The 27585-nt window shown below is 39.3% G+C and overlaps 1 protein-coding gene across 4 annotated transcripts; it reads left to right on the forward strand.

Annotated features, from left to right (window-relative positions):
• LOC105057858 (autophagy-related protein 18g) lies at positions 1-27223 on the forward strand. Of its 4 annotated transcripts, none has more exons than XM_073248336.1 (10): positions 1-960; positions 9913-9945; positions 13302-13763; positions 13885-14316; positions 14481-14726; positions 14822-15655; positions 15751-15923; positions 25612-25781; positions 25870-26439; positions 26516-27223. In XM_073248336.1, exons 1-10 carry the CDS (start codon positions 628-630, stop codon positions 26518-26520), a joined length of 3258 nt encoding a protein of 1085 aa, XP_073104437.1. In that variant the 5' UTR covers positions 1-627; the 3' UTR covers positions 26521-27223. The 4 variants fall into 4 exon arrangements, with proteins under 4 accessions (XP_073104437.1, XP_073104438.1, XP_073104436.1 ...); XM_073248337.1 differs by having other exon boundaries at positions 2-960; positions 25612-25736; XM_073248335.1 differs by having other exon boundaries at positions 6-960; positions 25612-25736; positions 25819-26439.
• Positions 27224-27585: the final 362 nt, after the last annotated feature.

Below are 27585 nucleotides of genomic sequence, written 5' to 3' on the forward strand. Positions count from 1 at the left end.
ACCCCCAACCTCGCCCCTCCAAAGGGCCCCACCTCGTCGACCAATTCCACCACTAATTGCGTGATATCCCAAACCCCCTCTAATTCCGCTATTCCCGATCACTTAAGTCGAGGGGATAAACGTGGAATAAAGGGATTAGACGGGATGCCTTAAGGCAACAACGAGAGGGTGGGAATAGAGGAAACTTGGAGAGGATCTGATCTAATATTCCTATTGCGCGGAAGGTCTTCCCGAATTTTTTAAGCACCCCGTTTAGGATGCCCCGCGGTTTCGTGGATCTAACCTAAATTTGGTTGGGGCCAGCGGGGTGATTGATGGGGTGTGGGTTGGACGGGGCCTTTAATTAAGGATGCCAGCGGATCACCGGAACGGATTTTTCTGTCAGGGGGTGTGAGAGAGTACGAGAGGGGGAGGATAGAGAGGGGAAAAAAGGGGGAAAAAAGCGAGGGCCGGTGAGAGGGATTGAGTTGGTATTTGGTTTTTGATTTTGGGTTTGGTTTTGGGGTAGAGAGAGAGAGAGAGAGAGAGAGGAGTCGAGCCGGAAGAGCGAGAGATATGGCCGTGAAGTCAAACCGCGGGAGCTGACGTAGATCTCGCGGTCGGCGGCCGGCGGAGATCGGGTCTCGGATGGTATTTCCCATAGCCGGCGGCGGCGAGTGTCGGAGATGGGCGGGGGCGGTTGGTAGAGAAGCCGGGGGCGGCGGCGACGGAGTAGGAGGAGTAATAAAGGGGCTGCGGGGACGGCTGGTGGTGGTGGAGGAGGGGTTGGGGTCGAGGACGGGGGGGAGGATGAGGAGGGGGAAGGGCAGGAACGGGCTGCTGCCCAACTCGCTGAGGATCATCTCCTCGTGCCTGAAGACGGTGTCGTCGAACGCCGGGTCGGTCGCGTCCACCGTCCGGTCGGCGGGGGCCTCCATGGCGGCCTCGATCGCCGTGCCCGCGGAGGATGAGAAGGACCAGGTTCTTTCAGATCACTCTCTGTTGTGCTTTTTTTGATTGGCAGAAATTGATGCTCTGGTTTGTGCAGTTTGTAATTTTTCTGAGTGGTTCATGGTGGGATGACTGTTTCTGGGATTGCTTACTAGAATCTATGGGCTGATGGTAACTTGTGTCGTGTGATTTAGATGTAATTATGATGCATGAGAGGATCTTGGTCTTACTTGCATTTTACGTGGCAAACTTGATGTTTTAGAGCAAGTAGCTTAAACAAGAGAGATTTTTCCCACTTTCCATGAGTAGAGTAAAACGGTTCACTAGATTTTGAGCAGACAGAGGGAAATGAGGAGGATAAGCTACTTTGTCATTTATTTGTTACCAAATATAGGTGACATTAATGGAATGGACAAAAAGATTATATTTTTATTTGTTTGGTTATTTGATGTTATTGCAGTTTGCATTTGTATGGAAAAAGATTTTGAACTCTGAGCATTCTATTTGTAGTTTTAACATTCTGAAGTTTGTTTCTCTAGATCTGGTGATTTTGTCCTTATGAATTCTGTGGAAAAGATACTCATTACATCACAAATTTCATCTTAGAAATTGTAAATCGAGATTGAGGTGCCCACGGTCAACACCATTGCATGGAACTGATTGATAAGTTTGAGATTCTATGTTTTGCCGCTATGACTGCATGGTGTCCAAAGTAGTATTCCAGTGATGGAATGATGAGGCTATAGTTTGAACCTTTTTATTTTCTGAGACTTTTGATGCTCGCATACATTTTATTTTTCCCTTGTGAGGTTGTATCCTAGTTTAGCTCTTAGACTTTTTTTCAAGTTAAGAGTTTCATTAATGTATCATTGCAGCCATCTCTCTTGCTTAATGTTGGCCTGGTTAGGTATTTGGCTTTCATGGACAAAGGATTGATGCTCAATCATGAAATTTTACCCCTCATGGTTGCCAAAAGGCTTACAATTTAAAGCCAAGTTTCTAGATTTACAAAAGATCTGCTCTTACCACATGCCTATTTATCCGCATGTAAATCATATTTAAAAGTGTCATCATTATTTCTTCTAGAGAAATTTTGGTTCAATGCCTTTCTGATGCATTGTCAGGCTATGGATATGCTTAAGCACTGTTGAGGTCCACTTACTAGATGTTTTTATTGTGTTACATGCTTTTGTAAAGTATCCATTTATTCATTAGAAATCCTTCTCCTTCATGGCCCGTAAGAGACATTGCAAATAAAGGGCAAACACTAATGGGACATGTTTGTTACATAGAATATTGTAGATATTTTAAAAGACAACATGACTCCGTAGTGTGCATGCCCAACTTTCCTTGTTTTAAAAGTAGTGTTACTTTCATGCATGTATAGGAGTCTTTCTGATTTTAAGATGGGTTGATGGAAGTTGGGGTAATTAATTAAGACAGTAGTTGTAAAGTCTGGAAGGCATAGGGACTTATCACATGCATAAATATGGAGTTGTATTACTTGTTGGAAAGTGGGTTGATCATTATGTGAAGTACATAGGTTTCTAGACTCTATGGGTTTTGCATGTTGGGTAGTTTGGGGAAAGTAAAATACATCAAAATATATGTACCCATTCTCATGTCAATGAAGATAGTTCATTTTGGGAGTTTTCTCTACTTTCTCTTGAAAAGGAGTTCTTCTTGTATGAGCCTGACACTCCTCTTGGTGGATTCCGAGTGGGAGAAGGCATTGCTTGGCCGTTGCGTTGGTGGATTCCAGTGTGGCGGCGAGTGTGCTCGTGTCTAAGGTAGTGGATTCTATAGAGGGCCGAGTGTTTATATGTTGCACTTGTGCTACTTCACTCCATCTCTGAGTTTCGACATTAGTTTGGTATTAGAGCCCCTAGTTCGAGATGGCCAACGACTGTGGGTGCCGTTTGCATGTGGAGGATCCTTCGGCAAATGAACGCGACTAGTAGGATGTTGAGATGGATGATTTGTGGAGACAAGTGCGGCCTCTTGAGGAGCGACTTGCTCACTTCGAAGCTTGGGCACATGATGATTCTTGTCATGGTTCAGAGCATGAATTACCTAACGAAGAAAAGGAGGATATCAACCCTTTTCATGATGCTCGTAGATGGGTACCTGTTGAGGAGGGTTCTTTACATCGGCAACCTGGGAGGAACCATGAGTTCCGTCGGGACATCAGCATCAAAGTCAACATTGCCGAGTTTGAAGGAAGGATCCAACCCGATGAGTTTATTGATTGGCTTCACACGATGGAGCTAGTCTTTGAATATGAAGATGTATTCAAACACTACAAACTAAAGCTTGTGGCCCTCAAGCTTAAGAAGCATGCATCTATTTGGTGGGAGCAACTCAAAACTTGACGAGCTTGTGAAGGAAAATCTAAAATCCAAGCTTGGGAGAAAATGAAGAAAGAGCTCAAAAAGAAGTTCTTACGAGTAGTACTACATGCAAGATATTTTTTTCAAGTTTAGCTGCTTGAAGCCAGAGAATCGCTCCATCGAGGAGTACTCGGAGGAGTTTGATCACCTTATGATGTGGTGCGGCATTATCGAATCGGAGGAGCAAACCATCGCTCGCTATCCTAACGTGAGATGTTCGACATCATCGACTTTCTACCTTATTGAACGTACAATGGCGTCTACAAGCTTGTGATTAAGGTGGAAAGGCAATTCAAGGCGAAGGAGGTGCATCGACCATTAAGTGCAAGTGGTACTCGATCCATAGGCTATGAGGACATTTCTAACCGGGGGAGTACTTCTCAAGCTTCTAAGATCACATCTCAAAAGTCTTTTACCCAAAGTAAGATGCGGTTGCTACTTTTAGCCATCTTAGTTCTTCCAACTCCAATCTGCAGCAATGCTATAAATGTCAAGATCTCAGACACATTGCCTTTGAATGTCCAAATAGGAGAGTTGTTACTCTCTTGGAGGAGACATCCGATGAAGAGGAAGGTCTTGGCTTAAGAAGGAAAATGATGTGAAAGTGGAAAAAAGGTGCTTGGTTGGCTTTTCTATTGGTAAAAACTATAAGGATGAGGTCTGGTGTGATGTCATCCCAATGGATGCGTGTCATTTACTTCTTGGACATCCTTGATAGTATGATAGAAAGGTCATGCATGATAGCTTTAAAAACACCTATACCTTTACCAAGGATGGGATAAAGGTCACATTAGGTCCTTCCAAACCTAAGCATTTGTCCAAACCTTCTACAGGGAAGGATAAAAGCTTATATGCTAAGTCACTGTTTCTTAAGGAGTTGGCAGAATCTAGTGAGGCTTGTGTTCTACTTCTAATGGAGGAAAATAAATTGAAGAATGAAATACCTCCTATTATCGTACCTCTTATTCATGAGTTTGAAGATGTGATTCTAGAGGAGATTCCACCTGATCTTCCACCTATGTGGGAGATCCAACATTGGATCGACCTTGTATCAGGCGCCACTATCTCCAACAAAGTAGCCTATCGAATGAGTCCAAAGGAGAACGAGCTACAATGACAAGTTGAAGAGCTTATTCACAAGGGTTTGGTGTAGGAAAGAATGAGCTTGTGTGTGGTGCCGGCGCTACTTGTGCCAAAGGACGGCTTTTGGCGTACGTGTGTGGATAGTAAAGTGGTTAACCAAATCACTATCAAGTACCATTTTTCTATTCAGTGCCTCGATGATCATCTTGACCAACTTTATGGTGCCTTGGTCTTCTCCAAAGTTGACCTCAGGAGCGGCTACCATCAAATCCATATGCGCCTTGGTGATGAATGGAAGATGGTGTTCAAGATGCGTGATGGTCTCTACGAGTGGATGGTCATGCCATTCGACCTTTTAAATGCTCCGAGCACTGTTATGCAGCTTATGAACTATGTATTTAAATCCTTTATTAGCAAGCTTCTTGTTGTTTATTTTGATAATATTTTGATATACAATAGACGCATTGAAGATCATATGATGCATCTTTGGCATTTATTCCAAGTTCAATGGGAGCAAAAGCTATACGCTAAGTTGCCAACTTAAAGAAATGCAACTTTGTGACAACTTGCCTGATCCTTTTGGGCTATGTTGTCTCGACCGAAAGTATCAAGATGGATCCAGCAAAGGTTAAGGCCATTGCTACGTGGCCCGAACCTACTTCACTATATAACATTCGAAGCTTTCATGGTCTTCTTTCTTTCTACCGGTGCTTCATCAAAGGTTTTAGCACCATCATCGCCCCTATCACCAATTGCTTGAAAGGAGGTTCTTTCAAATGGATGGATGACTCAAGGACGAGCTTTGAGTTTCTCAAAATAAACATGATGGAAGCTCCTCTTCTCACTCTCCCCGACTTCAACTTCGAGGTGGAGTGCGACGCCTCAAATGTAGGAATTGGTGTGGTGCTTAGTCAAGAAGGTAAACCCCTAACATTCTTTAGTGAAAAATTGAATTATTCTTGGCGAAAATATTCTACTTATGACAAGGAGTTTTATGCTATTGTTCGAACTTTGAAGCATTAGCGTCACTATCTTATTTTTAAGGAGTTTGTTTTTTTTTCCGATCATGAGGCCTTGAAGTATATTTAGGGCCAACATAAACTCAACGGGAGGCATGCTAAGTGGGTGGAGTTTTTACAAGCTTATACTTTTCGTATTAAACATAAGGAGGGCGAGCAAAATAAGGTGACAGATGCTTTGAGCCGAAGATATTCTTTGCTTTTAATCATGCAGGTGCAAGTACTAGATTTTGATGTGCTTAAGGAGCTCTATGAGGATGATTTATACTTTGGCAAGGTATGGAAAGTGTGTTCAAGTGGGCCTTATAGCAATTTTATTCTTTATGATGGCTATCTTTTCAAAGGCAACCTTGTATGTATCCCTTAATGTTTTTTATGTCATGTTATTATTAAGGAAGCTCATGAGGGGGGGACTTAGTGGCCCCTTTGGTAGGGATAAGATAGTAGCTTTGTTACAAGAGCCTTTTTATTGGCCACATCTATATAAAGAAGCTTCTAACCGTATTGCAAGGTGTATGACTTATCATATTGCTAAGAGCCATGTTCAAAATACCGTTCTCTATACTCCATTGTCAGTTTCGAATGCTCCATGGGAGGATGTGTCTTGACTTCATTTTGAATCTACCGCGGACTCGACAGAATAAGGACTCTATCATGGTGGTCATTGATCGGTTCTCCAAAATGGCGCATTTTGTTCCATACATGAAGATGATGGACACTACTCATATCGCCGACCTCTACTTTCGGGAGATCGTTAAGCTCCATGGCATCCCAAAGACGATCACTTCCAATCGAGATCCAAAGTTTGTCCATCATGTTTGGCGTACTTTATGTTGGAAGTTGGGCACTACCCTCTAATTTAGTTCTTCTCATCACCTTCAAATCGATGGCCAAATGAAAGCTGTCAACAAAAGCTTAGGCAATCTTCTATGGAGTTTGGTGGGAAAGAATATTTGATGATGGGATCTAGCTCTGCCACAAGCCGAATTTGCCTACAACCGGTCATTTAGTCAAACAATAGGTGCAAGTCCGTTTCAAGTGGCCTATGGTCGCAATCCTATTAGCCCACTTGATCTTTCTCCCCTCCCTATTACTCATTCTTTTAGCAGTGATGCTGATGAACAAGCCAAGCACATTAAGCAACTCCATGAACAAGTTCGAGCTCGTATCATTCAGTACAATGAGAAGTATCAAAAGACGGCCAACAAACATTGTAAATCGGTGGCCTTCAAGGAGTGAGATTTAGTGTGGGTGCATCTTCTTAAAGAGCTATTTTCCACAAGGCCGGCATGGCAATCTTAAACCGAGGGCAGATGGCCGTTCAAGGTGCTCAAGTGGATTGGGGAGAATACCTACAAGATTGAGTTGCCCGGCAAGTCAGCGACTACAATGTTTTGGCGGCTTTCAACATTACGGATCTTTCGCCATATTATGAAGGCGACGTGAAAGCCGAACTTGAGGACAAGTTCTTTCCAATCTGGGGAGAATGACACCATAGTGTGCCTGCCCAATTTTTTTTGTTTTAAAAGTAGTGTTACTTTCATACATGTATATGAGTCTTTTTTGATTTTATGATGGATTGATGGATGTTGGGGTAATTAATTAAGAGAGTAGTTGCAGAGTCTAGAAGACATAGGGACTTGTCACATGCATAAATGTGGAGTTGTACTACTCGTTGGAAAATGGGTTGATCATTATGTGAAGTACATAGGTTTCTAGACTCTTCATGGGTTTTGCATGTTGGGTAGTTTTGGGAAAGTAAAATGCATGAAAATATATGTACCCATTCTCATGTCAATAAAGATAGTTCCTTTTGGGAGTTTTTCCTCTTTCTCTTGAAAAGTTCTTGTACGAGCCTAGATCTCCTCTTGGTGGATTTTGAGTGGGAGAAGGCATTGCTCGGCCATTGCATTGATAGATTCCAGTGCGGCGATGGGTGTGCTTGTGTCCAAAGTAGTGGATTCTACAGAGGGTTGAGTGTTTATATATTGTATTTGTGCTATTTCGCTCCATCTCTGAGTTTTGGTGTCACAACATCTACACCTTTTTGAGATAGTATGCTTATTGTGGATAGTGATTGAAAGAGCATGTTTGTTAGGAGAGCTATCCATGGGTGGTAGATGTTTTCTTAAGTCTTGTTCATGCACCTTAGTAGTGCTGGTCTTGTTCGTGTGCCCTAATAGACAAGCTGTTGATGAAGGAAGCATAGAAGGGCAAGACAATGTAGGGAAGAAGCCTTGCTAGGCTTATACTTTGTGAAGGAAAAAAGATATCTTAGCAAAAATTTCTCATTGCCCAATGCATATGGAGAGGGTATATGGTCATGTATTTGAATGGTACATATCATGGGCCACCATCATATGAACCTATGGATTGTCAATATGGGGTGGTGTGATGTAGTACATCCCAAGGATTGTAGAACCATCCCAAACCACCCAGTTCGGGGAGTAACAAGCTGTGCTGGCAACGGATTGAGACAGTTCCAACAATCAAAATGAGAAATCGACGGAGGAGGGGAGAGGGAGAAATAAAGAGAGGAAAAGAGAGAGAGATAGAGAGAGGGGAGGGAAGGAGAGGAAGAGGGAGAGGGAGAGAGGGCCTTCGGAGGCCATCGAAGGCCTTCTATGTTTGTTGGAGGCTTCTGTCCTTGTTTTTTTTTTTTTTAATATAAATTTTGCCGGTTTTGGGTGAAGTCGGCAACAGAGGTTTTCGCCCCATTTTGTTTTTTATTTTGCTAATTTCAAGCGAAGTTGGCAACACGCCAATTTTGTTCGCAATTGGCGAAATAAAAAAAGCAAATAGGACTTTGTTTTGATCTGAAGGAGGGTGGAGCCCCTCCTCTGACTCCCCAGCAGGCACGGTAGGCTTGTGGCGGCCCTCTCTCCCTCTCCCCTTTACTCTTTTCCTCCCTTCTATTCTCCCTCCGCCCTCTCTGCTATGTGGGTTTGGGTTTGGTATAGAATGGCATGGGGGCGTACTAAACTGTGCTGCCAGCCAATCGGGTTCAGACCCCAATACCCGCACAATGAATGTTGGTACATATCATTGATTTGGGGCTATTTATGGGCTTGTACATGCTGCGGTACATGTGGTTTATTCAAACTTGGTTTAACATGTATTAAGTATATTAAGGAATGAGAAGAACTCTAGATGCTTACAAGAAGCTCATGCATTACTGTAAGTTTTGTGTTTAAAGGACATCGGTTGTTGTTGAATATGAGAAAGAAATTCTGCATCTGCTCATAGATTGTGAGTTCCTTGGTTGGTCCATTGAGGTGCTTCATATAAGGGGGAGGTAGGGCATTTGGAAGTAAAGGACCCAAAATTGTAGGCAATATGTTCGAGAAGACAGGTTTTTTTTATTTGTTGACATGAGGGGGATTTTGTTGGATTTGATGTGAGCACTGAATGCCGTATAACTTAGGGCATTTTACAAAATTAAAACATAAGATACTATGTGATTAATTAAAGTACGTAAAATGGGTTAAGTTGAAACAAGTAGAAGTTTTTATTTGCAAACTTGTTAAACAATAAGTTTAATATTTTTAAAGGCAAAAAAAACAATTTGTATACAGTTTCCCTTAAAAGCTAACTTGAGTTTCTAGATTATGCAAGAAATTTACCAACACATTTGATATCTTAGGGGAACTTAAGAATTTGTTAAAAAAGTTACAACGAATATTTGATGATACAAATGAACAAGAAACTGATCACACTAAGAAGTCACCTGATATTTTTAACATCTGGATATTCTGCAGGTTTTGTACATGAAATTCCTGGATTAAATTTTTGTAGGGTACTCAGTAGAAATACAAATAACATAAGAAGAAAGTCAGTGGACATACTAAAGATTCCCTGTCTACATATTTTTCATTGTCATATGATGAAAATGTGTCGAGATGGTAAACATACTAGAGATAGTTATAACCAAGAATCTTACATTTTATGATTCTGTTTGCAAAATATTTTCTGCCAATTTTTTATCAACTTATTTTATCATAATTGCTGAATGTGTGTCTTCCAAATTAAATTTATTATTTAATTAGCAGTGAGGAGTTTTATCATGAGCAAAGCAAGATCTAAGGAACATAACATAAGAAGCATAGGTTCGCAACAAAATGAGACAAATTGTGCCCACATGAAAGAGGGGACTTCATTCACCCATTTAGGCTAAAAGTATGAGTTCTTGTGCTTTTGAGCTGGTAGAAATGGACATTTTTCTTAGCTCTATCATGAAGCTAATTTGACCTAATCATCTATATCACACTAGATTAACGTTGCACAATTTGTAAACAGTGATTTTATCACCATTAAAACAACTTACGAGGTTCTGATGCTTGATCAGATTTTCCTGTAATTTTTGAACCAAGCAACTTGATAAGAATGCTTTGACATTTTGTCTTCGATCTAATTTATTTTATCATGTTTATAAGATGAATCAAGTTACAGGTCTACCATTAATATTTAAGTTGCTTAGTTTTCATTCACAGGTAACCCTGCTTTGGAGGAAACTTGTACATCCAGTTAAGCATAAGTCTTTTCAGTGAGGTGTTTTCCTTTTGTTTCTTCTGTAACATTCCCTTATCGTCACTCCATTTTTTCGTTTCACCCTCAGTTTGAACATTGGGGTTTGCCGCATTTGCCCTTATTTGAACTTGTATATAAGCTACAGATATTGTCTCATTTCACTTACGCATAAACGTGATAATGCCACCATAAAATCTTGTATATTTGGTTAGAGATGTGCTTGTAAGCAAGCATGAGGAATATCATTAAAACTAGGGCATGCCCATTTTTCAGGCTTATGTATATTTTGTGTATAAATGAATGGTACCAGATTTGATTATACAAGCTTTGTCTCTTTGCATAATGCACTTAGTTCAGGCATTTTATAACATCTAAATGTTATTAAAACAAATCTTGCTCGATGCTTTCATCTTCAAAGGTGCCTATCAAGCTCTCCTTTTGATTACTGACATCAATTAAAATAGTAGTGTAAATTTAGAGGATAAGAAAAATTTTATTTCACCTTTAGTGAAAGCCTCAGACACCATCGTCCAATTTAACATGTGGAACCTGACCAGTTCCTCAATTTGAATATGGAGGCAATAACCCTAATTTTTCTCCTTTAGTTTCCAAAGCCCCATAATGAAGTTAATCATCAGTTTCATTAGGAGGATGGTTACTGATGATTCGATTCCCATCAAGCATCATAAGTTTTGATCTACATGTGATGAATTATGCTTACGAATCTTTTCCTTCAAGCTTCATTAGGATCTAGGCAAGCCCCTCCATCCAAGAGGTTTTTTGGTCTATAAGTTTACTCCATTTATAAATTTGGTTTTCAGTTAGCGGGTTGCAAACTGTTCTTAAGTTTTATTGGATACACTTCTTGCATTTGGGTTGTTTGCATGTGAGTGGATGAAATCATTTCTGCTATGGGTACAGTTGGAGTGCTGTTAATTGGTCTTAGACTCCTGAACAATTTGGATATAAATGGTATCTTGGGATTTTTAGTAGAATATCGGATGTCATGACAACCTTGGCTTAGGTGTTGGAATTGAAAAGATGGATGACCTGGACAGGATGGTCTTCCTGAACATGAGAGACAGGCTGAAAGATGGATTAGGAAAGAGATTTTTAGTGACTGCAGCTCCAATGGAAAGGCAAAGAGAAATCACAAAAATTTTTGCACGGCATAGCTTAAAAGCGACTTCATCTTCATGATTTTGCTTAACAAGAACTAGGTTTCATATGATGTTTTGAAATAAGGGATATTATCATTATAGGGATTTCATTTCTCCAGAAAAGAGAAAAAAAAGAGAGATGAGAGAGAGGAACTCCTACCATTGGTGGTAGCACATGTCGGAATCCAAGGAATTCCATACCGGCCCAAATTGACCCGTACACCTCGTATTAAGCCGGACCGATGGAGAATCGAGACAGCTCGATCGAGAAAAGCAGTATCCCGAAGGAGAGAGAGGGAAAGAGAGGAAGAGAGAGAGCAGACACCGTTGGAGGCCAGTGGTGGCCCGCTGCGGTCATCGGAGGGCCGCGGAAGTCTCCGTGGCTTGACTGTCGCCCGATAGGGTTTTTAAATGAGCGAAAAAGAGAGAGGGAGAGCGATGTACCGGAGGGAGACACAGTCGGTGGAGGGGCCGTTCGAGTTTGTCAGGTGGCCACCGTGGCCATCGGACAGCGGAAACCATACGGGCGGAGTCACGGCCGCAGAATAGGGGCGATAGCCCCTGTTCCTTCATCGTATTTTTTTTATAAAAAAGGTGATGAATAGTGAAGTCAACTTTTTTATTTTTTTTTAAAAAGTCAAAAACAGTGAAGCCGGCAATGGATTTATCAGCTTCACTTAGGTTTCACTTAAGTGAAGCTGGCAATCACCATTTGCCGGCTTCACATTTTTTTGGATTTTTTAAAAAAATGTTTGTGAAACAAGGGCATCGCTTGTTTCACACCTGCGGCGCCACACGTGGAGAGTGCGCCATCCGATGGCCATGGTAGCCAGTCGAAGGCTGTTTAATAGCCTTTCTGACAGCTTTCCCTCCCTCTTCTTTCTTCCCCCCTCTCGCTATTTCTCTCTCTTTTCCTCCTCTCGGTTCGCTTCCTTTGCCTGTGCCGGTTCACGTCGTTTGGTCCGATATTGACACGTACCAATCAATACCACCGATCGGTCGATACGGATTTCGATATCGAGTCCGCGAACCTTGTCTGAATCTATTATCTTGGTTTGTTGCAAGGTTTGCGGATTCAGTACTGGAATCCGTGCCGATCGACTGGTGGTATGGATCGATACGGATCTGTATTTGATCGGATCGGTGTGAACCGACACAGCAAAAAAGAAGCGAACTGGGGGGAGGAAAAGTGAGGGGAGGGGGAGGGGGAGGGAAGGGGAGAGAAGGGGGAGTGAAGGAGAGTGCGATTGGAGGAGATGCCGCTGGTGGCCACAGGCAGGTCGCCGGCACGCTCGGAGGGCCGCCAAGGCTTCGCTTCATCCATCGATCCTCAGCCGGAAGAGAGAGAGAGGGGAGGAGGGAAAGAAAAGGGAGGGGAAGCCATTGGAGGGCTTCCGGCTGGCCGTCGGATGACACAATTGTGGCCTTCGGCGCCGCGAGTGTGAAACAGGGACGATCGTCCCTATTTCATGATTTTTTAAAAAAATTGCGATTACAGTGAAGCTGGTAATGGGTTTGTCAGCTTCATTGTTAGATTTTTTTTAAAAATTTTCAAACAGTGAAGCCTGCAAACCCATTGTCGGCTTCACTATTTATCTTTGTTTTTTAAAAAAACTGACGAGTGAACAGGGGTGGTCGCTCCTGTTCCATGGCCGCGGCTCCATCCGTACGTTTTTCGCTGTCTGGTGGCCACGACGGCCATCTGGTGCTCTTCGGCAGCCTCTCCGCCGTCTGCTCCTCCCTACGATACAATCGCTCCTCTCTCTCTTTCTCGCTCGATTAAATGCCCTATCGGACGAGCCAAGCCATGGAGGCCTCTGTGGTCCTCCGTGGCCTCAGCGGCCATCGCCGGCCTCCGACGGCATCGTGCCGTCTCTCCTTCCCCTTCTCTCTCTCTTTTCCTCTCTTTCCGTCTCCCTCCTCCGGTGTGCCGTTTTCTTGGCCCAACCGTTCCGGTTTGCTATCGTGAACTGTCCTGTTCGGGATGGTTCTGCGTTCTATGGTTTGTTGTTTATTTGGTCTATATACATTATACATCGTTCACTTACTATGTATGATGAAGTCTCCTCATGTTGTATCTTTCTATTGTTTTTTGCACTTATTCTAGTCTGTTTTGCTTATGTGGTTAACATTGATGTTCTGAAATTAACTTATCACGGCACAATCTGTTCTAACACGTTATTGCTCAACAGGTTTTGTGGGCTGGCTTTGACAAGCTTGAACTTGGTCCATCTTCATTCAAGCATGTTCTACTTCTTGGGTATTCGAATGGATTTCAAGTACTTGATGTTGAGGATGCCTCAAATGTCTGTGAACTGGTCTCTAAGCGTGATGGTCCAGTCACGTGTTTACAGATTCAGCCATTTCCTGCTAGGTCTGAGGGCAGTGAAGGATTCAGAGCATCACAACCTTTGCTATTGGTTGTTGCTGGTGATGAAACCAATGGCTCAGGTATGGTCCAAGGTGGTCGTCTGAGTGCTTTGATCAGAGAGAGCACTGGCGAGCCTCAATCAGGAAATTCTGTCCCCACTCCCACAGTTGTTCGGTTCTACTCTCTAAAATCTCACAATTATGTGCATGTTTTGAGATTTCGATCTGCTGTATATATTGTACGATGCAGTCCTCGAATTGTTGCTGTGGCTCTTGCTGCCCAGGTAAGATGTTTGAGTTCATTTTAAAAATGATTATATAGGATCCATGATCTATATTATTACACTTGAGGCTGATGACTCTAAGAATTTGAACATTACTGATAACTTGACTCTTTTATGACAGATATACTGCTTTGATGCAGTTACTCTTGAGAATAAGTTCAGCGTGCTGACTTATCCATTGCAAGGAGCATCTGGGATTAACATTGGTTATGGTCCGATGGCTGTTGGTCCAAGGTGGTTAGCTTATGCGTCCAATAATCCTCTGTTGTCAAACACAGGGCGCCTCAGTCCCCAAAACCTTACTCCCTCTCCAGGTGTTAGCCCATCATCCTCACCTAGCAGTGGGAACTTGGTTGCTCGCTATGCAGTGGAGTCTAGTAAACAGTTGGCTGCTGGAATACTCAACCTGGGGGATATGGGATACAAAACATTTTCAAGATATTGTCAAGAGCTGCTGCCTGATGGTTCTAGTTCTCCCTTGTCATCAAATTCAAGGAGGGTGGGAAGACTTCCATCAACAATGCATCATAGTGAAGCTGATAATGCTGGAATGGTTGGTTTTAAATCAATTATCTCATGTGTATTCTTTTGTTTGCTCCCTCTTTCTCATGATACAAACAAATATGCACTTTCTGGGTTATCCATGTGCAGATTCATATACATTTAGTTATTTTCTGATTAAAATTGATGGCATATCAATATAATATTCTTCTGCAGGTTGTTGTCAAGGATTTCATTACAAAAGAAGTCATTTCACAATTCAGGGCTCATACCAGTCCTATATCTGCTTTGTGTTTTGATCCTAGTGGTACCCTTCTCGTTACAGCTTCTGTACATGGGCATAATATAAATGTCTTCCGGATTATGCCAGCCTGCAGACCTAATGCTTCTGGCTCTGGGCATTATGATTGGACTTTGTCGCATGTTCATCTATACAAGCTGTATCGTGGACTTACGACTGCTGTAAGATCCTGACAAATTGCTCATCTGAAATGAGTTGTAGAAACATTTATTTCATTTATGTTTAAGTTCTGTCCTTTTCTCTCTTCTGTTTCCAGGTCATACAGGACATCTGTTTTAGTCATTATAGTCAGTGGATAGCGATTGTTTCATCCAGAGGAACCTGCCATATATTTGTGTTATCTCCATTTGGTGGCGATGCTAGTCTTCAACTGCAAAATCCTCATAGTGATGGGCCAATCCTTACGCCTCATCTCACATTGCCATGGTGGTCAACGTCGTTGTGCACCACGGATCAACAATTTCATCCACCTCCACCTCCACCTCCACCTCCTGTCACACTTTCTGTAGTTAGTAGGATAAAAAATGGTAGTTCTGGTTGGCTAAATACAGTTAGCAATGTTGCAGCATCTGCATCTGGAAAGATATCCATACCATCAGGTGCTATTGCTGCTGTCTTCCACAATTCTGTACACCATGATAGTCTACCAATTACCTCAAAGGCCAATTCCCTGGAGCATCTTTTGGTTTACTCTCCATCTGGTCATGTGATTCAACATGAACTTCTGCCATCTTCTGCAGAGTCATTTGTTGGCAGTTCAAGAGTTGGATCGGGTTCTCTTTTGCAACTTCAAGATGAGGAGTTACATGTAAATGCTGAACCAGTTCAATGGTGGGATGTCTGCAGAAGATCTAATTGGCCTGAAAGAGAGGAAAACATCCTTAGAATTGTCTTCAACAACCACCAGAATGCTGAGACCATCATGGATACTTCTGATTGTGAAGATGAAGAAACTTTATGTTCTATGTCATCGGCCAATAGTATAGCTGGTAAAGAGTCAGTAAAGAGTCATGAAAGACCCAACTGGTACCTTTCTAATGCTGAGGTTCAGATTAGCTGTGGGAGCATTCCAATATGGCAGACATCTAAGGTATTCCACTATTTTGTGTTTGCCTTTGTTGTTTTAGCAGTTTTTCCTAATTATTAATGAGAGTAAATAAGAACTGCTTAATACTTTTGTTATAGGTTTGTTTTTATGTGATGGATCCATCAAGAGCTAGTGGAAGATCTTTCGAAGATGGTACTAGTGGAGAGGTTGAGATTGAAAAGTTAGCCATTCATGAGGTCGAAATAAGGAGAAAGGATTTACTGCCTGTTTTTGAGCAATTTCACTATTCCCAATCAGATTGGAGTGATAGGTAACATATATACATAAATATTGAATAATTGAGTCTACTATATTGTTTGAGTTTGATATGGGGAATCCTCTTGAAATTTCCATTTGTAGATTTTATATTTTATCCACATGCTGAAGTTGCTGGAATTTTGTATTTATGTTTTCTAGCTATTGATATAAAACCATAGTTAACCCACCACTATCTTTATCTTAGCTGTTTGGGATTTGTGGAACTTTGACAAATCTCCACCCTCAGCAGGAAACCATGGAGATTTTCTAGTAGGTCAGTAGTTAGTCTATAATAGGGCGAGAGTCTATTTTCAAGCATGAGTGTCATGTCTTGTAGTCGCATATTATCAAACTAGAGTTGAACAGTAATCATCCTTAGATATTTTTCGATTCTATGTTATTAGCTTGGACAACTATCTAGCTTTCTATGCTATTGCTATTGCCTTTTCTCATGAACTTCACAATATCCTTTGGAGCAGCTTCATTCCTTGATTTTTTGACACTATATAACATAAAATTTATTGTAAAGGATTGTGGTCATCATGTTGGATGTTGTGAGCACAAATAAAGGGTTTTGGAGACTCATTTTTTCTGAGTTTAATAATGAAGATGTTGTAATTTTAAGAATGAAGATGCTGAATCTTGTGATCTTGATCAAGGCAAGATTAATGCAGTTCGATTGCATAAGACTTATTGGTTGTAGTGAGGAAGGAAGTTTGGCAGCATAATTGAGAAATATTGACAAAATCACATTTACAACCATGAAGGGAATATAACAGCCATCCCTTCCTTAAAGACTTCCCCCGATCCCTCCTCTTCTCCCCCCCCCCCCACCTCTACGGAGTAGAAGAAGTAAAAACACTTTTTAATGCGTTGGGGAGTTGTTGGGGTCAGATTGGCCATGAAATCTAGATAAATCAACGATCACAAAACCGGATTTTGTAGATTTCAGGCTACAAAATCCAGGAAAGTCTAATTCATTATCCATTTCTAGGTCTTATGAGTTGACACATCTTAAAATGAGTTTTACAATAGGCTATCAGACTACAATTATATACTATGTATATTTAAAATTTTAAGGACCTGATGTCATATAATTTGCCAGTTAAATGGCCCCTAAATTTAATATGGATATATAGCTATTTGAAGTGCCGAGCTCTGCCTTTTTAATGAAATATGCTTATGAGTTATGATGATTTCATTGAAATACTGAGTTTTGTTAAAGGCATGCTTTGAGGCACCCCTAGGCAGAAGGCATTGGTAAAGCCCACCCTAAGTGGCTGAGCTACCCCAACTGAAAAGGTGTGCCTTTTTAGCTCCTTGTAGAAAGCCCGAGCATAAAAAAGCATGCTTTGACTCTTTTCAATCACAATGGTTTAATTTTGATAAGGTTTTTAGGGCTTCTTGGCCAAAAAAAGATTGGAAGAATGAAAAAGGGATGGGATCTAGGGCTCTAACAGAGGGCTGCAAGGATAGCAGCAAGGGATGGTCATGAGACCTAAAACTTCCAACCAGGTCTTCTCCTCCATCTGTGAAGTCATCGTGTTCTTCTGTCGCAGCTGACCTTCCCTTTCCTCTTCCTTTCTTTCCACCTCTTCTTCTTCCATCCCTGCTGCTGGTCCATCAGAAACAAGCACGCTGCCATTCTTCTTCTTCTTCTTCTTCTTCTTCTTCATCTTCTTACTCTTCTTCTTCTTCTTATCCTCCTCCTTCCTCTCCTCCTCCTCTTCCTCTTCTTCCTCCTCTTTTCTTCCTCTTCCTCCTCTTCTTCAAGAAGCGAAAAGGAAACAGATACTATAGGTTAAGAGAGATACAGAAATTGGTGAAGATGATTGCTTTGGAATTTCTTTAGATTCTTGTGCTTGCACATCTCTGCCAGAAGTTCTGCTTTTAAGTCCTTTGCAGAGCTCCACTTGTGCCTGAATTTGCCATTGTACTTGTATCTGCTTTAGGTTAATAAAGTCAGGTGGGTGGTGGCTCAAGAAGCTTTTTATGATGTTCTTTGTGTACTCAGGAGTTGATTTTAGGGCTTTTTACACTGTTCAATGATAGATGTCAAACTGGTGGAAATTAGTTAAGATGGTTCATGACTCCATAGCCCAACTAATCAAGCTGTAGTCATCCAGTTTAAGTGGGGATGAGAGCTTCCTGTTAATGCAGGCTTTGAGCTTGAGGGTTTTGCTTTTCTTTATTCCTCCCGACAGGTTGGTGGATGGTCTAGTGGGTTTTCATGTAATGTTATGCGTATTTCAGTTGATCAGGGGCATGATCTTTATTCTGGAGAGAGGTGTGTCATATTATTTTTAAAGAATAGAATATAAGCTGATCTTTGTGTTCACTTTATGTTGTTGGTGACTATCTGGGTACTTTTTTCTTCTCATTCTTTATCTAATGTGATCCACAGGATTCCACTCTAAAAAATATGTGTAAGTAGTGAGGATAAGGTGGGAGATGATAATTTTTATACAAGTCTGTAGATGAGGGAAGAAAAGTTGGCTAGTTTGTGAAAATTAAATGGGGAATAAGGAAGACAAGTTTTCCACTAATTTGGTATCTTCTCCTTCAGCATGCCTATGATCATGTTAGAAGTTGCCCTTTAAGCTTGGAATGCAACTTCTTGTAAATTCTCTATCTTTGAAATGGAATTCCTGTTAGATTTGAGTCCTCTTTTGCTTACATCTGATTACATAATCATAGTTTGGTGGTCTGGGTGTATTCTCAGATCAAACTGAACTATTATTCTTAGAATACCAATGAAGTGTTACTACATTCATACATTATATATATACATATACATACGTACATACACATGTTTATATCTATATCCATGTGTATATAAGATGATATGAATCAAACCTAAAGGTGCATTTTGATATCAATGAAATCATCTTTATGGCTTTATTTTTTTAGACTCCCTCATCTTTTATCATCTTTTTCCCATATTTTTGGTTAGTTAAAACTATTTTGAGATACTGTACTTGTTAAGCATCATGCATATATTTACAATTGAAGTTCTTTTAATTCCTTAAACCATGACAAATCTTATCCTTGTTTCTTCACATCCGTCTTGCTTTACATGGTAGCCCTGTTACATGTCCCTCCCATTTATTTGGATCAGGGTATAGCAATTCTCATTGATGATGTGCTAATGTTATACTTATATCTAATATTTAAACCTCAGTTTCCAATGTATTTGAAATAAAGTTGCTGAATCAAGGAATCCAGATAACAGGGTAGAAATATCAGGGAACTTAAATAAACATTTTGAAAGGAATAAGGAAAGAAGATAACAATTCGACAATGTTAAGTTGGATGTTAGAGCTGCAATAACAGAAATCTTGTCTCCCTTGAAAAAAAGTTGCATAATGTTATGCAACTTAATGTGACATGAAAAATCCAATATAATCATAAACACTTAGCCTTTTAACTATTTAGGGCTGGTTTATAGATTCTCATTTGCCAAGTTTCCCTTGGTGAAGATGTATAAATCTGATGTTTATACTTAGGATATTTTCTAGTTCATGTCATGGTCTATTACGAATGGGTAGGGATTAAAAAAAAAAAAGTGATCAACATACCTTTAGATTCCTCATACTTTGAAAGAGGTTTGCCCTTGATTAATACTTTTTATTACTTTGTAGATCTTTGGTCTTAGAATTTTGACACTAAAATGAAATGGTGAATGCTTTTTCATTAAAATGTTTTTGATCACTAATAGACCCTTAATGGTTTAGCCTATGTTACATGACCAAAAGTTAATGCGAAGAACATGAAATGTAGGCCCATCTACACAGTTCAGACTGGCAATTATCATCGTTGTTCTAGAAAGCAGTCTATGCAACTGCATATGCTTTTGTACCCCCTAGCTGCTTTTGATGGCTGAATTGTGGGCGCGCAGGCAGACTCCAAAAACTCAAGTACTTGCATATGTGGCCTAGGTGGATGTCGGCTGGGCAAGTGAACTATGCTGCAGTTTCTCATGTGTGGCTTAGTATGGATCGTAAAGTCCCTTACCCTACTGCAAGGCCTAAGGTTAAGGGCATGTGAATGTTAAAACCTAAGCTTCTTGTGAGACAGTAAGACTTCGACAAGTAGATGGCGATGGGGGTAGTCTTCCATGGTAGACAATAGGAGGTGGTAGCAAGTAGATGAAGTAGATAGTGAGATTATAGGGTGAGGTGATGATAGCACTCTGATAATTTTTCCTCTGTCCATCTCTTCCCCCTCTTACCTCCACTTTCTTTTCTGCTCTATCTTCTCCCACTCATTCTTAATTTAATATTTCTTTCACTAATTTATTTATGGTGTTTTATCTTTTTTATTTATGTGTATTTTATTGTATTCATTTGTAAATAAAACCATCTAGGTGGGTGCATATTGCTTAACAGCTAGGAGGTACCTTGGTTGGTTGGATATTTTGGCTGTTTTTGGAGCCTAATTGACATTCGAAAACCTGAAGAAGTAATGCATGGCCTGGGAAAAATAGAGTTGTATTGGCCACTTTAAATTCAATAGTAGCAACCAAGGGCTTTGAGGCAAGAACCTACTGCTTCAATCACTGATGCCTAATTTATATAGGCATAACATTTATAAGAAATATGCCTCATTGCCAGCTCAGTGGCTAGAAAAAGTTTTAAGGGAATTTGTTCTTGGAGTTGGAATGGCAGGGGCCTTATGCATTGCAAGAGTATGAAGAATATCTTATCTATTAGACAACTTGGTGATAGGAGACTTGATAAGAGGGTTTTAAAGGTCGAGGCACGTCGAGAATTAGGTTCTTGCTTCTGTACCCCCTTTTCCAAAGACGGTCATGAACTTTGATTGGGTGATGTTGAATGTAGCAGCTGGTTGGTTTCTCATGTTACCAGAGATATTGGTTAAAAAGTGGTATTCTAACATGAATAGATGGGAAATGGATTTCCCATCATTTTTTCTATTCCACCATGAGAGAAGTTTTGATCTCATTCCATGTGGAAGCCTACTTTATTATAGAACTAATTGATGGGATAAACTTGGAAGGTGATCTTAATTTTCTTCTTATCAGTATAGGATTTAAATATGAAATCTAACTCTTATTCTAAAGACTATCCAACGGTCTCTCTTTTTTGTGGTTTGGCATAGTCTTATCAAAGGAGATCCAATGATTTCTTTCTTTTTTTTTTTCCGGATACTGATCGGAAGACGAACCCTGAAGCCCCCTATCCACCCTTGTTTGCTTTCTCAATTTTTCCATCTGTTAATTTCTTTTGTTCCTTCATATTTATCGATCTCTGTTTACATCTCTCTCTAAAATTGGTAACTAGTTGCTTCTAGTTTCCTGTCTGTCAGTATCCCAATCTCGATCTATCTCTATCTCTCTAAAACTAGTAACCATTGCATTAGCTGATATTTTTATTTTCTTTTTTGCCCCTCTTTAGTTGAACATTGAGATGTTGCCTAAAGTAAAAAAGGCACCGAAGCGAATCTCTAAGAACTAATACAGCTTTTGTCGATTCAAGGATATATTGGTTTAATTTTATTGGTGAGGTGCTTTAATATAGGATGACAAGGCTTTCAAGAATTGGCATGAAGTAAGAACAGGCATTCCTAGTGCCAATCATTCACTAGATGAGGTTTGTGATTCCAAAGAGATTGAAGGACATTTGTTAAGTACAATGGCAACTAAACTTCACAATTTTACAAATAATTAAAGCAAAAAGTTTGAAAGGAGTAAATGGCGAAAAATTGTTCAAAATTGATAAGGAAAGGAAAGATCTTGTCAAGCTCCAAAGCAATCCCCTACTGAGCCTGATCATGCTAAACCTGAAACAGCAAACTCACGGATCTAAGAAAAATTCCTTTAAAGTGTTAAAGGAGAGGACATCTACATTAAATTAACTATCCAATGATGATAGAGACTATGAAAAATGAGAGTCTGGTATAACCAAATTAGTCCTAGCAATGTTCCATGATCAATAGCAAATAGATGACAATTCAGAACTATATCAAGAACTATTTAGTCCTCATATTACATTTACAAAAGTAAAATGCCTAACTGGTATCTCCAAATAACATTTGTGGCCATAGAGGATATTACAGGATAAGAGCCTAAGATTGACTAAGTTTTATTCGAAGGCTTCAATGATGTCAAATTTGTTTCTCCCAATCATTTTTGTGTCGAATTTACACTTCCTTTTCTTATAGTGGGGCAGTATGAGAAGAATGAAGAATTTTATAGGCAATTGGCAAAGCACCTTAGACTCTCCCGGCCTTCTTTTCCTCTCGCATTTACCCTTCTGCTTGCTCTTTGATGAGGTCAGTGTTGCTACACACCATAAAGTGAGGCAAGCAGCCTCTACAAAGTTATCATCTCCCTTGCTAAGGTTGAAGGAAAAATTAAAAAAAGAAGAAAAAAGAACATCCCATGCTTATCCTTTCTTTGCTCTCTGCTTTATAAATATTTAATTTAAAAATATTAATCCGATTAATAAATGGTGAAAGAATGTTATTAAAAGATCACAATATTTTATAATATCTATTCATAACTAGACAACATGCAAATGGCCACAGCATTTTCAATTATTTATATTTATGTTTGCAAATGGTTGGATTTGAATCCAAAAAGACAAATAATTTAGAATCATTTCGGTAGTCATTTGAACATTGCTTTATTGGTTGTAGAAGACAAAAATGGATGCAGAATTAGGAGGATGATAGCTTCAAAAGTTGGGAGTTAGAAGAAAGAATTGCATTACTAAAAATTCTATATAACAATTGTACAACTATGTTATATCTAAAATTCTACATAACATGCCAAAATAAGATTTTCAGCTAAATCATTTTATCTATATGACTAAATAATAGAAATCAAAAATTTTCGAAGCTTCTCTCAATGTATTAATGATACTTAATACAATCAACTAAACAAAAAAGATGGGCATTATTTATGCACTCTACCTTTTAAATAGTTATCTTTAGAATTAAATATTAGTTGTTACAATGGCCATTATTACTTGTTATAATAGGAAACTATAGGTAATAACAATAAAATAGCTTTTTCATTCTCCAATAAGCCCATTCATGGTAATAATAAGTTTTCAGCTAATGTTTCTGCATCTCAATAAAAATCTAATATAAGAGACAGTTTATGTTGGAGATATAAACAAAAAGATAAAAGCAACTATTAACTCCCATCATTTGTATGCATAACAAAATTGAGGGCCTCTACAACCATCATGAGAAATTATTTTACTACTCATGGTTTCATGTTTACTTTGATTTTGCATTATATATTATTGAACGAGCATAGTGCTTATACATATATATATACATACATATATATACATAGATATATACATACACACATATATATAGACATACATACATACATATAAACAACCATTGTAAGAAATTATTTTACTACTCATGGTTTCATGTTTACTTTGATTTTGCATTATATATTATTGAACGAGTATAGTAAATATACATATACATATACATACATATACACACGCATGCACGCGGCGCGCGCACACACACACTATATATATATATATATATATATATATATATATATATTGTTGTATTAATATTTGGATGGCTGTTATGGTTGTTTATAATGTATAATCACCATAGGTAATGCTTATTTTTCTGCAGTTCCTTGCTGATTACCCCAAGTACGAAGCATGTGTGAAAATGCTAATCTTGAATAACTATGCATGATGATTCTTTCCTTCGATATGCTATAAATTAGTTTATATGCTGTACGATGGTGAAAGCTACACTTCGATATGCTATAAATGTAGGCATGGCTTGGTCACAGAAAACCAGACCAAGGCCTAACCAGCCTGGCGCAAACAGGTTTTATCTATAAAACTATGCATTATTATCTTAGCTTGGTTTAGTTCAATTCAGGAATTGGTCTTGGGTGGGTCATTTACATACCTATCAAGCAGGTCAACTAATAATATTTTTATATGCAGTAGATAGTTGATAACTGTAATCTAATCATTATTCAAATTTCAAAGCTATGCTATATATGGTGTACACAATCACCATAATTTGGTAATTAATTGGTAGCTTTAATTTAATCGTGTTTAAAATTTCCAATGCAATACCATGTAATTATTATGCATATATGGATGATGTATTTAATTGTGTACATATATATTATATTTGTACTTTATATTTATACTATACAATATATAGTGTATATACTATCTTTGCTTGATATTACAACATTTATACTATTGAGATAAGGCCAAGGTCAAGCCAGGTTAGAATTGATTAGGTCCCTGTCCAAGTTTGATTCTGCCTAAAATCCTGAATCAGCCTGCACGTTGGGCTTGACAAGATGATCCGGCCTGATTATTTTTTTGGGACTGGTCCACCGGCCAGATGGACCAGCCTGACCCATTTGCTTCCCTAATAATAATAGCTGTCTTAAATCAAAACCTTTATGGTCAATTAGCAACCTTGTTTTCCTAATTTAGTTAGGATTCTTCAATGCATGTTTTATCCTAAAAAATATATGGTAATATCAATTACAATGTTTGATTATCTCCTGCTGAAAATAACTAGGAAAAGCCTTGTATTCTGCACCTACGGATGGTGTTAACATGGATCAACCACCTTTATAGATGTTGGCCCTCCTTTTAGAAATAAAGAACCACTTGTCCACTCTCTCTTCCATTTGTTTGCTGTGGTATAGCTTCTTCAGCCTAAAATGTGTGTCTGTATGGCGTAGTTGTTGGCAACTCCAGTCTCCTTTAAGTGGATGGCCACCTTATGTTGTTGACAAATGTAAGATTTTGTTTGTTTGTAACTTACATAGTGAATTAAGATTCATGGTCTGTTAAAATAATGATCTCATTATTTTGTTAATCGTTGACTATAAATTGTTGAACTCTAATTTTCTTGCTACCTTGTCTTGAGGCGTAAGCCTTTTAAGCCTTGAGGCTAGATTTTTAAAATCATTCATGCAAGGCTGCATAACTAATCCCTGCATTTATATCATGCAAAAGTTTAATTGATATTATTGTTTAAGGAGGCTATATGGTGAAGTATTACAACTACACATCTATGCCATCGAAGATTAGATTTTTTTTCTGAAAAATGTTGGTTTGATGTAGCAATACTGTGATGAAGAAAAAGGGAAGAATAAAACGAAGTAGGAGGTTTTTTGGTGTATGCTGACTTAAGAAATTAGGTTGGTTGGCAGTCCTATCTGCAGGAGCGTGGGTCTATATACTAACTGATTCCATATTTTCTGTCTTTGATGCTTGGGGCAGACATACGCAAAAGAAAATCAGTTTACATGTTAGAAAATAATTATCCAAGAAAAGAGGGAAGGAGGGTTGCTTATTCTGCGGTTGAAGGTTTATATGGGGTTGAATGAACATAATGAATGCAGATAAGAGATGAACTTCCTAGTAGTATCCAACTGCAGCAAGAAACTAAGCTAGGCTCTGCTAACAAAACCATTTATTATAGCTCTAGCTAATTGGTTTCTAAAACTTATCCATCTATTAATTATTTAACATTTGCCAATGACCCTAGTGAATTCAGGTTGGGCTGGTTGCCTCTGCTTCCTCCAAACAAAAAACAGGCTTTTGTATATTTTTGACATCATCATATGTAAATTGCATATACACTTTTTCATTGTTTTAACAGATATAGTAGTAATTTGGGAAGTTATTCATCATGGAGGATACTTCTTGCAGGGGTCTTGCTGGAGGAAGAAGTGAAACTTCATTGTCAGAGACCGACCAAGATAGGGATAAGTTAACCAATGGCACCATTGTTAGTCGCTCTAAGCCTTCATCGATTGCATATGGATCAGATATTGGTAAGGGCTGCATTACGATTATATCACTCCACTATTGGCAACTTGGTAAACTGATGCCCTAACATTGTCAATTTTCTTCTAGGGTCAAGAACCACAGAAAATTTGATTGATTTGGATGGACACTGTATGGCAGGGTCTTCTGAACCTGGTATCTTGCATTCGTTGGAGAATGTTATTCCTCCTGAGTCTACTCAGAGTTCAACTTCAATGGTTCATTGTGAGGTAGATGAAAGTGTGGGTTCCATGTCCGTATCATCCCAAATTTGGCAGATACCAAGAAAGTTAGTTGATAAAGATTGTACATCATTTAATTCTAAATGCTCGAATGGCTATTCTCTTATGGATGGCTCTATTGTAAATGGCTTATCCACTACAGTAAGTAGCTTGTCATGTGCTGGGAGACCAGTTATTGGTGACAGTCGGTCTTCAAACACTGCTTTGACCAATCAATTCTCAAACGCTTGCATTACCAACATCCACTCTGAACAGTCAGAAACTTCCAGTTCGCATAATTCATTAGAGTTTACCCAATTTTTCCATGAAGGCTATTGTAAAGTATCAGAGCTCGATGACTGCTGTGAGTTAACTGGAGCTGTTACAGATGCAGACAGCAGCAGCAACCACTGCGAGAGAGAAAAGCCCGAAGAAGATGGGGACAATAATGATGATATGCTGGGAGGTGTATTTGCCTTTAGCGAGGAAGGTATAAATCTTCACTGCTGTTAAATTATTTTTATGATCATTTCTCCTAACTTCCATTTACCTCATCTGTTGAACAGGTTGAATGCCACATGGGCCATTTCCCTATATACAGATGGATGAAATCCATGGTGGCTTTAGAGTAGGAATGTTTCATTCGGAATAGATGCTTTGTGGGGAGAATCCACTTGAATCCTATGGTACATACTAAAAGGTACTGCATTGTAGGTATATGAATATCAGTTGTCTTTCAGTTCTATCCTCAGCATTTGAATCACGTTGTCATGTATGATCCAAGGGCTACTGGATGAACGCACAGTTCAGAGAAGTGGGTGACATGCAAATTGAAAGTCATCTGAATCATCTCTCTTTTCCACTCTTTTGTACATTCTGTAGATTTGAATTTTAAGTCATGAAGTAGTCCTTGGACGTGGAAAAGTTTGGCACTTTTGGTTCATTTCCCTGCCTACGAGATGAATTCTCATATTTAGCTGTACAGAAGTGACTAATGTTTAAATGGCTTTCGAGGTTCATTCATAGTGTATATTTCCTGTAGTTGGTGAAGGTGACGTTAGTCTTGTATTGTCTTGTATATTGATCATCTAGCTTTTGTTGCTTTCATCAAAATACTGTATCTTGTCTCATTTTGTTAATGGAGATAATGTATCCAAGTATTCTTTATCTCCAAAAGGGCCTTCTGCCTTCAATTGCATTGAGATCGCGTCTTCAGTACTGATCTAATATAATGAAGAAGAAGAAGAAGAAAAGGCTTATATTTTTCATTACCATGTCTAGCAAGCACTGCTACCTGCAAATTGTTTGCTTGTTTTTTCTACTTCTTCTTTCTTTCTTCTTCTTCTTCGTCTTTTTCTCCTGTTTTGTTTTTTTTTTGGGGTGTCTTGTGGGGGAGGGAGGGAAAGAGAGGGTCTGTGGGACCGTAAATGATGTCAGATAATTTGATAGCCTAACGTTGACCTAATTTGGAGGGGTTTGGGTTTGAATGTGACTATCGATCAGGTTATCTGATAATAATTTAATATATAAATGTGTAGATGTATATTTTGTTAATAGGGATTTCATATTTGTCATTGTATGACCGGACAAATATGAAGAATTTATTCATTAGCGGAATTGCCATGGAGTGTTGGCT

Source organism: Elaeis guineensis, chromosome 14 (assembly GCF_000442705.2).
Source record: "Elaeis guineensis isolate ETL-2024a chromosome 14, EG11, whole genome shotgun sequence".
In the NCBI taxonomy this organism is placed as follows: Eukaryota; Viridiplantae; Streptophyta; class Magnoliopsida; order Arecales; family Arecaceae; genus Elaeis; species Elaeis guineensis.

What these genes read in the sequence shown, in the direction of transcription:
- LOC105057858 (XM_073248335.1), top strand. Translation starts at nt 628, where the DNA reads ATGGTATTTCCCATAGCCGGCGGCGGCGAGTGTCGGAGATGGGCGGGG. An exon ending in AAGCTGATAATGCTGGAATG is followed by an intron (nt 14,317 to 14,480) that starts GTTGGTTTTAAA and finishes ATTCTTCTGCAG; the next exon opens with GTTGTTGTCAAGGATTTCAT. An exon ending in TGCATATGGATCAGATATTG is followed by an intron (nt 25,737 to 25,818) that starts GTAAGGGCTGCA and finishes ATTTTCTTCTAG; the next exon opens with GGTCAAGAACCACAGAAAAT.